Raw genomic sequence first — 12,989 nt, 5'->3', positions numbered from 1 at the left:
GAGAAATTAGGCATTTATGTTACTGCCCCCATCCCCCAAATCGGGACCATCATCTGAATAAGATGATGTGTTGTGAAGAGCATTAAAAGGTGTAGATAGGGGAAGCTGATACAGAATTTAAACAATTGGCAGTAATTTCTGTTACACTGGGATGGAAGATATTTGCGTAAACTATTGACAGAGTTACTTATGTTCCATCTTCGCTAAACTCTCCTGGCAAATTCTCTCTTGAAAGCTTACAACTCTTATTTGAGCCAAAAAAACTGAAAACTGCATCCAAAGCCCTTAGGTATGCCCTGATATTGGAGAATGAGGGGAAAGCTTCGCTGTGTGGTGGAGCTTCAGACAGCCTGTCATTCCGTGGTTAACTTGAAAGCTGATTATATTTAAACATGGACTGTTGTGCTTCATCACTTTGACAGACCTTTGCAGGGGCATATTCCAAAAATGTCAGGGTCTGAACAGAATGTCCCTAAATATCTAAACATTCTTCTGATATTAAAGGGTCAGTTTCCCCCGGGGTGAAATCTGGAGAGGGGAAGGAAGAAAATTTTACAACCCTAAAGAAGGTAGTAATGGGAAATTTATTTTTTTTTTTGCTTGCCACCATTTTTTTGATGCAGCTTAAGTATTCTTTATTGAAAAGCAATCCTGGAAATTTTTTTAATCTTACTGAAGACTTCTCTTTTTTAGATGCTGAGATTGGCTGGCCTAGGGAGACTGTTTAGGAAGCTCTGACCTCACTGATGTTGATGTGGTTAGGAAAGACTAGGGACGCTGCAAATCTAGAACTCCAGGACTGAAAAGTTTCTACTTTTCAACGCATGCATTGCACCAGTCTCTTAACTTGTGGCTACATGAAAACCTCATGCAGCAATTGGAGGCAGCCAAATGGCTCCTGGAGATATGGTGACGGTTCTGTTATCTGCAGCAGCTTTACTGTCACATGAAAAGTAAAAGCGCCACAACCTGACACTTCTCAGCTGTGGAGCTGGCTTGGACCAACTCCAGAGCTGGTGGCCAGGTGGCAGCTGTGCAGGCTCGGTGTGGAGGGATGATAATAGCACGGAGCTGTAAACAGGACGCTCCACCCTGCCTCGGCGCCTCTCCCGCGCCCTCCTTGTGCCGCACACGCAGCCTTTGCACCGTGAGGCAGGACAATCTGTTTCCCTGCCCTTCAGGCTTCTCGGTGCTGCTCAACCACAAACTTGAGTTGTTTGGTAGCAGAGTTGTACTTTGTGAAGAGGAACGACAGTTCTTGCTGCTTGTACATTAATAGCTTTAGGTGTTTGTTGGCCGTCATCCACAGTTGATGCAGGACGCCAGGTCTCCCCTGCTCTCGGTCATGTCTGTTCTCCAGGTCCTCCCAGGCTGGTTTTGCTGTCGCTCTGTTGAAGGTATGGAGTACAAACGTGACCCCAGTTGCTCTGGATGCGGTGGTTATATCAAAGGGGGCCTCTTGGAGAGCTTTGAGGGGGCTGTGTGCTGTCAAAGCCGTGTGGGAGAGGCACTGCCCTCTTGCAGTAGTGTTCTGTTCTTCTGCAGCAGCCTAGCTGGGCAGAGCAGCACGAGAGGAAGAGACAGCTGAAGTCATACGTAATGGGGATGCAAGTAACACAGTCTGTGGGGGCAATGAGGCACTGAAGAGGAAGCTGCAAATACTAACGAGTTTCTAAATTAAAGTTAGTGTCTTACTGTTAACTGTTGGGAGCAGGGAGTGTGCCTTCAAATGCCAGCTGGACCCAACACAATGAGCCTTTAATCCAGTGTGGACCTTACGAGGTGTGGCTGTCATGCAAGGACTAATGCTTCTCTTGCCCTCCCACATGGCTTTTTGTTCCTACCCTTTTTCTCACCTAGAACTGGAATTCCACTGCTCAAATGGTATTTTAGCTGATAAAAAGATGTATTTAACAGGCCATGTCCCTGGAACAGTCTCAGCAGTGGGTGCCGCAGCACCTTTGTATACAGAGGTATTTGGCAAACACAACATAGCAGTTTTAATGCTGGGTTTAGTGTGGTTAACTCGCTACCTCCCTGCCATGCCCTCATTTTGGGGAGGAAAGAGAACATCTGTACACAAAGCACCTGGAGCAGAGCGCTGTGCATGGCCTTAATACCTTGCCAGGAGGCCACAGGGCCGTTTCTAATGTGCAGGGTAATTTGCATGTCTAATCAAAACGAAATGCAAACAAACCTTCCTGCTGGCTTCAACTTGTCTCTTTCTTGCTACCTTTTTCGTTTTGGAGATAACACCTTTTTTTTTTTTCCAGCTCCAAGGGTGATGACAGGGCTGCAGAAGAGGGCAGGTGCGCTCCCTGCCCGCAGGCCACGCGTTAATCACTCGTTTGGAGCTGGCCAGGGTGCGATGGAGGGGAAGGCACAGAAAAGCATGTGCTGTACGTCTCCCCTTGCCATAGCCTGCCAAGAGAGACACTTGGCTCTCCCTCCTTGTGACAGGATAGTGCTGGGGTGCATCACTGCTGACACACAAACTTAAACTTGTCATGTCTACAAAGCTTTTGTGCTAATGATGTTTCTAGCTACTGTTATGAAAGTAATGTCTGAACAGGCGCTGTGACCATCTCAGGGAAGCTGGGCAGACCCAGAGCTTCTGGATCTGAGCTCATGCCCTGCCACAGAATCACAGAATTATCGGGGTTGGAAAAGACCTTGTAGATCATCCAGCCCAACCCTGAACCTCACCCTGACTGTTCCCAACTCCACCAGATCCCTCAGCGCTGGCTCAGCCCGACTCTTCAACCCCCCCAGGGATCCCGGGGACTCCCCCCCTGCCCTGGGCAGCCCATTCCAACGCCCAACAGCCCCTTCTGCACAGAAATCCTTCCTCAGAGCCAGCCTGACCCTGCCCTGGGCAGCTTGAGGCCATTCCCTCGGGGCCTGGCGCTGGGGCCTTGGCTCCAGAGACTCATCCCCCCTCTCTGCCCCCTCCTGGCAGGGAGTTGCAGAGGGCCAGGAGGTCTCCCCTCAGCCTCCTCTGCTCCAGACTGAACCCCCCCAGTTCCCCCAGCCGCTCCCCAGCAGACCTGTGCTCCAGACCCTGCCCCAGCTCTGTTGCCCTTCTCTGGCCACGCTCGAGTCATTCAATGGCCTTTTTGGGGTGAGGGGCCCAAAACTGAACCCCCTCAGCGAGGGGCGGCCTCCCCAGGGCCGAGCCCAAGGGCTCAGATCCCTTCCCTGTCCCTGCTGGCCACGCCAGGGCTGGTACAAGCCAGGATGCCATTGGCCAGTGATGGGTTATGTTAGTGAAGAGGTTGCACACCTCCGTCTCTGGTCTTTGCTAAATGCACCCACCAACTTACGCATCAAGTGCTCACATAGTCCTGCTGGGGGATCCAAAACTTCACAGACATTCTCTTGGCCTTGAAGCTTCTAGTTTCTAGCAGGCAGTAGCCTGCTTCCTTGGGGGAAACTGGGGCACGTAGGATTCCTTTTGCTGTTGGGTCTTAGCATGGGTAAGAGCCTCACTATCTGACTAAGCATTGTGCTCCAGTTTGTAAGAAATACAGCGTTACAGACAGCGCAGTGGTTTTTTTCTAGTGTCCGTGCACAAGCGATGTGGACAGGCCGAGTATTTCACTCAGCTGCATAGCAGCTCCCTCGACTTCGCCTGGAATGTCTAATCAATGATTTCAAGCAGCCACTTAAGGACTGCAATAAAATCTCTGCTTCTAGAGAAGCAATCTCTTGGTGATAAGCCTGAACATGGCGCTCTGCAGTAGGAGTAGGAGGGCGGATTGGGCAGTCAAGCCCTTGCTGGCCCACTCAACTTAAGTGGCATGTATGTTGCTGCTTGTTTTCAGTAGCTGGCTTGGAGCAACAAAACTGCCCGTGCTGAGGCTGAGCAGCCCTGTGGCCTTGGCGGGGAAGAGCTGCTGCTCTTGGGAGAGTGGGAGATCACTGGGCGTGTTCGAAGCAATAGAACTCTGGTTTCCAAAAAGTAAATGGGTTTCTCCAAGCTGGATGTGCTAGTTTCCTTCTTGTGATCTTTGCGACGGACATGGGCTCGTTCATGGTGATAGCTGTTGCTGAATCTTGGCTTTGGAAGTCTAATTTTCTTTTCTTTTTCCCTTTGTCTAGCCAGTGTTCCCTGTGCTGCTGCTGTTGAGAAGATCTGCCGTCCCCGGCAGCCCCGTGTGCGGCGCACCTCTTCGTTAGACACCATCGTGGGCTCCTACCTGTTGGGACAGTGGCCAAGGGAAGCTGAAGGAGCTTCCACTTTGTGTATGAATGACAAAGCTACCCAGGTATAACGGCCTGCAAACTGGCCTTGAGGTCTCTGGGCCAGGAGGGGGCTGCAAAACTGAAACGAGCTTTGTAAACTGGGGTGAACAGGGAAAGCATTAAATTTCCATCCGTCCAGCTGCAACTTTCTAGGAAGGCTTTTTTTCCCCTTTTGCTTCTCAGCTTCAACTGATTCCACTTTGGTGCAGAGTTAGAATTTCCTTGGCCTTGTTTGGAGGCAGATGGCCTCTGGCTTGCTTCTCTAGTACTGGCTCACTGCTATTTTTTTTTTTTTCTGGCTTGCAGTTCTGGGCCAAGTCCTTATACAACGCTCGTGGGCTGTGTGCCACACGCTGCGAGAAGTCAGGGGTGCTCCCACAGAAGGGCTCACTAGCAGGAACAGTACAGCTCTCCACTGTAGCATGGAAAAGCTCCAGACCTCGAGGAACTCTTAGCAACCTGTAAATATTACTGTATGGCAGCAAATAGCCTTTGCCTATCTGCAGAGGTGGAAGAATTTAGAAGGATAAGAGCATCCGTTTGCTTAACAAGTTGTTTATTTAGCACATTCAATCTCTGTTACCTTGCTGTTTGATCTTTGCTGTTCAACAATTTATTACTGGGCTGTTTGCAGGAAATTCTCAATTGGATTCCAGCTTCCATTGTCCTTTCCCAAAGTATTCTTGCCTGCTTTTGTTTCAGTTCTAGTGCCCAAGAGTGCTGCTGAGGGCAGAGGGCATGCTGGAAAGGAAGGGAAAGAATTTGTCTAGCTTTATTTCTGAGTGAGCGAAGCACACTCTTCCTTTCTGTCTTCATCAGCCGTAGTGGGAACACTTAACCCTGGTGTTTTGGGGCTAATTAGTTTTTCTTGCATGTGGCCCTTTTGGGGAAAGGGTGGGAGAAGAGGGGCACCTCCTTCTTCCCGGAATGGAAGGTACTATTATGTTAATCCAGACTCTGCTGAGCATGGAGCTGATTGCTCCTCTCTGCAGTGAATAGGCCGCATGTGCCACAGTCTTTCATCAGTTATCTGCAAGTGTCTTGCAAGTGCTAATTTCACCTTGCAACATGCCTGTGAAATGAGCAGCCATCTCTGTTCACATGCAAACAAACACCTCTCTGTCAAATGGCTTGTCTGTTGAAAGCTGAGAATAAAGTCCCGGGTTCTAGACTGCCCTACATATTAACAAAAGTATTAACAAAATATTCCTCATCGTAACCTCCAGGATTCAGTCTGAAAGGATGGAAGGAGTGGCATAATAGTTACCAAACTTGGGACTTTCTCTGCTAGCCAGTACATGTTTATTCCCTCCTTATTCAGCTACTGATCAGCTGTTTTGCAGAGCTCTGTAGATTTACTATCATAAGGTGGTTAAGTGAGAGATAGAACTGCAGGTGCTCAGCGTGGGGGTGAGGATGGCAGCACTATACATGATTGGAGCTTGTGGCTTTATCTTGCTGTGCAAAGCAGGTTTTTTTTTCTCTCCTTTTTCTGAGGAAGCGGTTTTGCCGCAGTTAGTACAAAAGGTTCTGTAATTTCCTTCTGCCTTGACAGTCTGCCTGTGAGAGGTGTGACGCGTATGCGCTCTTCATTTTCAGGCCTTCCTATTGCAAACAGCGTCTTTTCTTCCTTTTTAGGCCCTAGATTTTTGTGAGCGCTGGTGCAGGGCTCAGTGCTCTGGATACCAGAGCAATAGCCTGTCTCAAACAGGGCTCAGGAGGCTCCCAGTGACACGAGGAGACTTTCTGTCACGTCCTGCAAAGCAGGACTGTTCGTAGCAGCTGGAGTTCAGCTTCCCACAGACTTGCTGTTGCAGTAATGTGGGATAGGGCTGTGGTGTTGTCTTAGACCTTTGCCTCTTCTTATGTGCGTGATCTGCTGGGATATAAAATGACAGAATGTTTTAGGATAATGGCCAAATAATGATGTTTGAGTTGTTTAGGAGAGAATATTGGAGGTAGGAAATGAGATCAGACGTGCCATGCGCTGAAAGGTTGGTCTTTGCTGTAGGATTTCCTATCACACTGGGCTGTTCCTCTGCTCTGGCACAGTCCAGGCTAGCACAGGGAGGGCTGTGACCTCAGCCTTAGTGGGACCTCAGAGGTGGCTCAGGCTGAATGGATTTTTTCTTTCAAATCAAACTGAACGCTGTAAATTGAATCGAATAACTTCTGTGCCACGATGTCTGCTGCTTACAGGCACTGCGAAATGGAGACCTGGACAGCAAATGGTTTAGCTGTAGGGAATGCAGCGTGCTCTGCTTGAGAGTGGTGTGTGTAAGGAGGGGTTTCATTCAGAGCCTGCTCAGTCAGGAGAGGGTTGGATTTCGGCCTAGAAATCACCTGTATCCCTTTACAGACGGGAAACCTGGTACCTCTAGGTAACTTGCCTTGTTCCTTTGGTTCAAATAGACTTTAAAACCTGTTTTGAGAGAAGAGGCTTCTGTCATCCCTGTGACTCAACAGGGTTGTTTAAAACAGCTGCTGTTCTTGCAGTAGCCTCTGGGGAGATCAGTTAAGCTGCTTGGAAAGGAACTGTTCTCAGGCCCTTGCACCTTCTGGCAGGCTGTCACTGAGGATGGAGGAGGGAAGTATCATCCAAAGCCTCCCACAGAAATGGCAGGCAGCAGTGACACAGGGTGAGCGTTCTGAGCAGCACTGAAATGTGATGTTGGGAAAAAATGATGGCTGGTCTTGAAAATGATGTGCCTTGGGACTGTTAGGATCCTGGAGTCTCTGCCGAGAGGGCTGAGTTCAGTGGAAGGAAGTTCACACCCTTTGCTGATCAGATTAACAGCCCCTTCTGATTTCCATTGATATTCAAACTGTAGCTGTTGCTTGGAAAACAGCTGTGTAACGTGGTGCCGAGGCTGTTTTTCTGCATGAAGAGAGTCAGCCGAGAACTGCCAGCCCTCTGCAGACAGAGGGAAGTGAGCTGGAGAGGCAGCTGGGTTTTCCAGCGCTCCGGCAGCAGTCGGTCTGCAGGCCAACCTCTGGTTTTGGTTACGCCTTTGAACTCCGATACGGGAGCCTGAGGTCTCAGAAGCAAGTTGTGTGTTCTCACAGTTGGGTGAGGCTTTTCCTCTCGGTAATGCTGCTCTGTACAATGAGTGCCTGAAACCCTGCGTCACCGCTCAGCAGACGAGAGCCTGTGCAAGCAGCGCAGGGGGTGGTTGCGGTTGTTTCTCCGGAGTAATGGTTTGGTGCCCTTTATCTTGCCAGGTACTTGTGGTGATTAAGCCACTGACTTCTGGGCAGGTCTCTTGTCATGTAGGTCTGTGAGGTCCAGTTTCCTGATAGGCAGAAATCTGGCCAAAATGACTTTATTTTGGCAAATAATAAATAGATGTCTATCTCTTAATGTGCATTACTGAGCGTTGTATTAATGGGGGGAGACTGGAAGAGGACTGTGAACAGACAGCAGTTGATTGCTTATTCTTAGGATTCTACCACCAGTCTCTAAACCAGTAAATGTTGTGATTATTCTCAGCCGTGTTTCTCATCACTTCAGACTCCAGTGTCCTGGCATGACGCGGAAGCGGGGAAAGCCAGCTCCAGTGCTCACAAGCGTTCTGCTTCTTGGGGTAGCACAGATCACCGCAGAGAGGTAAAACAGACCACTCCCAATGCTCGAGCAAGATCTGTGTTAGTCGCTCACGTACAGGATGCTCCTGCTTGCATGGGAGGGGAGTGGGAGGACAGGACGCTGTTGAAGATGAGACCTTAGCCCTTGTTCTCATCCCTAACACTCTGTGATTCGACTAAAGACTGATCTTGTTGGCTTCCTCTAGCAGGCAGCTATTGCTATTGTAAAGTAGCTCTGCTGAAACGCAGCACCTTGCTCGTCGGTGTGGTGGCCAGTGTGGGTTCCAGCTCCTCACGCTCTGTAGGTGGAGGATAATCCAGACCCACTAGAGGAAGGGCGGTGGCCACGCTGCAGCAGGGGAGTTTTTGACGAGGCCTTGCGAGTGCTTCTGGTCCATCCTTTGAGAGGTGGCTGGAGCTGCTGCTTGCGTGATTGAAACCAGCTCTATTTTGGCACTTCCTTGTGGGTTGGGAGAGAGGGGGAGGAGAGAGAGAGAGAGAGAGACAAGGCATGATCCTTTTTGGTGGAGGTGTGTTGGCTTGTCTGGTTCTGTAGCTGAAACTTTATTTGCTAGATTGCCAAACTGAAGCAACAGCTCCAGCGAACAAAGCTAAATGGCAGAAGTGGCAAAGAAAAGGAGAAGAGCTCCCCGCTCCAGGGGGACCATGCTGTCCTTGCATCGCTCAGGGTACGTTCACATCTCCCCCTGCTCTGCTGTCACCGTATGTCCTAGGGAGGTGGAGAGCAAACTCCTCTGGGCAGGTGTCTAAGCTGTTCACAGCCTCCTGCTCTCATGCCTGAGAAGGGAGAATTTTTTTTTTTCTTCTCTCACCTCTTCGGTGTGTCCTTGTGCTTTGATCTGCAGTTAGTGACTCTGCTGTCAGTCTTCTCCCATCAGCCTCCTGGAAGGCTTTGGCTGAGCCCTGGAGAGCTGTGGGAACAGGATGTAACTGCTGAGTTTGTGCAGATATAACTCTTAACTTTGATTCTGGATTGTTACAGGACTCTCCTTCAGGCTTCCTTTCTCCATCTCCCATTCTGAGGTTCAGCCCCTGCTTGCACAGGAGCCTGGAAGGGCTAAACCAGGAACTGGAGGAAGCATTTGTCAAGGAACAGGGAGATGAAGAACTTTTGCGGGTAAGTGAAGGCCACAAGATTGTCCTGTATCTTCTGAGTGGTCTCAGAAATCCTTTCCTCTGAAGACACTGCCCGTATCTGTTCTTGGCTGTGGGGACAGTCTCTTGTGTCTCGTTTTAGTTAGTTCCAGTTGTGTAACTGTCTAAATTGTGTCAAGTGACTGCTCGCTTCCCTCCTTAAAACTTGGTAGTGCTCCGAGAAATCAGCCAGTAGCAATCTTGGGATAGATGACACTTCACTGACAGCTTTAAGACACTTAGACTGGCATCCAGAGGCTACTTTGTCCTGTGCAGATGTGGCAGAAGTGATCCCAGATGGCTTAGGAACTGCAGCAACGTTTGAGAATCCGGAAGGGCCGATGGCCACCTCCCTCCCTGCAGTGGAGGCTCTGCCCCTGTCTGCATCCAGCACCCCAGGGAGTTGGACCTTGAGCTGCAACTGCTGTCAAACCTGTTCTCTTGTGACAGGGGTTTCTTGCTTCTTTAAGACTTGGCTTCTTCCCCAGATACTGGATGTCCCAGACGGCCACAGGGCTCCCGCGCCTGCCCAGAGAGGCTCTGGAGATGCATCCCTGACTCTGGAGCCCAGCAGTGGCAGCTGTAGCAGCCTCTCTCTTTCTCCTTCCCCCTCCGTGCCTCTCCACCTTTCTCCACACACCCCAGGGAGACTGGCAGCAGAAGAGCCCTCCTCTGTGGCAGATGAGGGGCAGCCAGATCCAAAGGAGAAAGGTAAACACCGAAAGCAGAGGGGTTGGGAAGTCGGGGAGACAAAGGGGACCAGGGCTACAAAAACCACGGTGCTCATGTCTGCCTGCTGGGCTGAAAGCTGCAGCTGAGATGGGAGAGAGGGTCTTGACTAAACTGTAGTGGACTTATAAAGCTCCAGTAATTACCCTCCAGGTGGGTGGTTTCCAGTATAAGATGGAGGATGTGAGCTGGGAACTACACAGATGAAATGCCCTAAGCTTTGGGGTATTGTAGCCTGCAGCCCTCAGAGTCTAGAAGAGCATGTCTGGTGTTGAGTTAGTGCTTTTGAATTCTTCTAAAAATTTCACAAAAAGTGTCCTTTTTCCTGCTAGAGGAGGGCAGTCCTTCACCAGTCCTGGCCTTTGCTTCTTCTCCTCGACCCAACCACAGCTACATGTTTAAACGGGAACCTCCTGAGGGATGTGAGAAGGTCCGGGCCTTTGAAGAAGCTTCGTAAGTATGAGGAGTTGTTGGCAGAAGACAACTCGCATGAGGTTGGTCCTGTGGGAGGATGCTGGAGCGGGGGCAGCCGAGGCTTCTCTTGCTGCAGTTGCCTAAAAGTAGGGAGCAGCAACCCTGTTCTAAAAGTAGGGAGCAGCCTCTGGGAAAACACTCCCAGTAAAAAGGTGGCTGCTCAGACCCTGGTGAGAGCTGAAAGCTGGAATTGCAAACCTGCAGCAGTGCTCAGAAGGATCTTGTGATTCCTCACCCTTCCCAGGCAGAGGGTTTTCCTCAGCCAGCAGAGCCCTTGAGGAGAAGAGGTGGTTCTCCTATAAAAAATGTGTTTCCAGAACAGGAGGGGGCAGAGAGGGGGGATGAGTCTCTGGAGCCAAGGCCCCAGCGCCAGGCCCCGAGGGAATGGCCTCAAGCTGCCCAGGGCAGGGTCAGGCTGGCTCTGAGGAAGGATTTCTGTGCAGAAGGGGCTGTTGGGCGTTGGAATGGGCTGCCCAGGGCAGGGGGGAGTCCCCGGGATCCCTGGGGGGGTTGAAGAGTCGGGCTGAGCCAGCGCTGAGGGATCTGGGGGAGTTGGGAACGGTCAGGGGGAGGGTCATGGTTGGGCTGGAGGAGCTGCAAGGGCTTTTCCAACCCAGAGGATTCCATGAAAACAAAACAGGCTCCTCGTGCCGCTCTGTACCTGAGGAGTGATCCAGCTCCCGGGGGGTTCAGCTCTTAGTCAGGCTCTTTGCAGGGTGCCCAGCTCCAGGTGTTTTCCCGGCGGCTCCTCGCTGCCCTTGGCCGTGTCCGTCCCTAACCCCGCCCGCTCCGTCTCTCTCCTTCAGCTCCCCCAGCCCTGACCAGCCCTTCCAGCCTTCCTGCCCTGATAAGAACAAAGTGCACTTCAACCCCACTGGTTCTGCCTTCTGCCCCGTCAGCCTGGTGAAGCCTCTCTTCCCAAACGTGGGCTTCCTCTTCCGGGGTTTCCCGCCTCCTTCCAGCCCCGGCCCGGGCCCGTTTCCATCCTGCCAGCCCCCCACCCCCGGCCCCTTCCTCGGGGTGCGGAAGGACGCTGCAGTAGACGGCTTCAGTGAGGTCTCCACGTCTCCTTCGCTGAATTACGAACACTGGAAGCGTGGCCAGCCCGAGGAGAGCGTCGTCTTCCACAGCTCTCTGGTGGTGTGAAGCCTTTAGGAAAGCTCAGCCAGCAACAGCAGCTCTGGCTCCTCAGCGTGTCTCTGCCAGCCTGGGGAGACTTTAGTGCCTTGAAGTTGGGATGTGACAGCCAAGAGGCGGCTCTGGAATTGCGAACCACAGCAGGTCTTCCTCCCGAGGATAACAGAAACTGTGAAATACAGTGTGCCACAGGACTCCTCGCTGCCGGAGGGGCTTGTTTCTCTGAGCCTCCCCTGTTCAAAGCACTTTTCCTGTGTTGAATTGTCTTTGTTTCCTGTGTGATTGTTTCGCTGGTGAAGAGCAGCCGGGCGCTGCTGCGGGGGAGCAGAGGCAAACTCCTGCTCTGTGGCTCTGGGAACAAGGTTGAATTCAGGTCGGAGGGTCCTTGGCACCGCTGCAGCTCTCTGGGATTGCTGAACCCTGGGGAGTGGGAAGAGGGGAGAAGGGACCTGTAGGGTGGCTGCCCCTGGGTGTATCGGAGTAGAACGCGTTGTGTAGCTGCACTGTGAAGACGGCTCATCGCCCTCGGAGCACAGAGAGGGCTGGCAAGCAGCAGCTCCCTCTCCCTGCCTCCCCTGGCCACCTTCACCCCTCGAAACAAGCCCGGAGCTTTAAGGTGGCCGGTGCTAAATTGGGGGGGGGGATGCAGGTGGCTGAAGGCAGCTGCCACAGATCCGTGCTCGGGAAAGGGGTGACTGGGGGGGGTGAGGGCGGAGATGGGAGCTGCCTCTCTGCTCTCCCCGCAGGTGGGCAAAGGGCTCCCAGGAGCCTGCAGGGAACGGAGGGAAAACCGGCAGCACAGGAAGGGCCCTGCCCCAGGGGCGTGGGTGCTGCTGTAGAGAAACAACCTGCTGCCTTCCAGCCTGGAGCCCCCGGGCCGGCGCTGGATCCCTGGGGGGGGGGGGTGGATGGATGGAACCCGCGGTCCCCCTGAGGGCACTAGGGGGTGTGTGGAGCTGTGACCGCAGCTGGGCTGGAGCCCGAAGTTGTTGCCCCCCCACCAGCAGCTCTGCCCCGGCGTGAGGCCTCGGGAGGCGAAGCGATAACATGGGAACGTGGATTGTAAAAGCCTCTTGACAACAAAAAGTATTTGATTTTTGTGTTCTGTTGCGAAGGCTCGGGGTTGTATCGAAGAAGCCTATTTTCTTGTATCTGATGTAGAAACTCTATTTTCTTCCAAAGACACTATTTTTGCAGCTGTTTGAAGTTTGTATTTTATGTATGTTTTGCAAAGCTTAAAGGAGGAACGTTTAGCTTTGGAGTTCCTGTCTTGTGTTTAGAGGGTTGGTTGTTGTTGTTGTTTATTTTTTGCAGATGCTGGTATTGCCAGCTAAAAGGAAACTAAATAAATATTTCAGGCATCCAAAGTACTTCTTGGGGATCTCATATATACCGAGTCTAGAGCGGGGCCGTGAGGGAGCTCAGCAGATGGTGAAGCCGGTTTACAGCTGCCGGGAGCGGGCGGGCGGGCGGCGGGACCTGCGCGGCGCTGCGGGGAGGCCCTGCCCTCTGCGCATGCGCGCCCCCTGCCCGAGTCGCTCAGGCGACGGCGGGAACGCGAACCAGGTACCGCCCATTAGCCCCGCCCCCTGCGTGCAGCCAATCGCCGCCCTCCACATAGGGTTATGTCACTGCAAGGGCCGCGCTCGGCGAAGGTCCCCAGG

General features: G+C 52.1%; 1 protein-coding gene across 5 annotated transcripts in view; it reads left to right on the top strand.

The window, feature by feature from the left end:
* FAM117A (family with sequence similarity 117 member A) overlaps positions 1–12,695 on the top strand; it is a 34,128-nt gene extending 21,433 nt beyond the window's left edge. For 2 of the 5 annotated variants that reach the window (XM_074926621.1, XM_074926620.1), the window contains exons 5-11: positions 4,106–4,268; positions 7,736–7,852; positions 8,406–8,519; positions 8,834–8,968; positions 9,474–9,696; positions 10,047–10,167; positions 10,995–12,695. In XM_074926621.1, the coding sequence (XP_074782722.1) occupies positions 4,106–4,268; positions 7,736–7,852; positions 8,406–8,519; positions 8,834–8,968; positions 9,474–9,696; positions 10,047–10,167; positions 10,995–11,334 (1,213 nt within the window). In that variant the 3' untranslated portion in view covers positions 11,335–12,695. Of the gene's footprint in view, positions 1–4,101; positions 4,269–7,735; positions 7,853–8,405; positions 8,520–8,833; positions 8,969–9,473; positions 9,697–10,046; positions 10,168–10,994 lie in introns of all 5 variants that reach the window. The other 3 variants (XM_074926622.1, XM_074926623.1, XM_074926619.1) reach the window with 2 other exon arrangements.
* Positions 12,696–12,989: the final 294 nt, after the last annotated feature.

Source organism: Athene noctua, chromosome 25, assembly GCF_965140245.1.
Source record: "Athene noctua chromosome 25, bAthNoc1.hap1.1, whole genome shotgun sequence".
Taxonomy (NCBI): Eukaryota; Metazoa; Chordata; class Aves; order Strigiformes; family Strigidae; genus Athene; species Athene noctua.
This window is presented reverse-complemented; position numbering and strand designations above follow the sequence as displayed.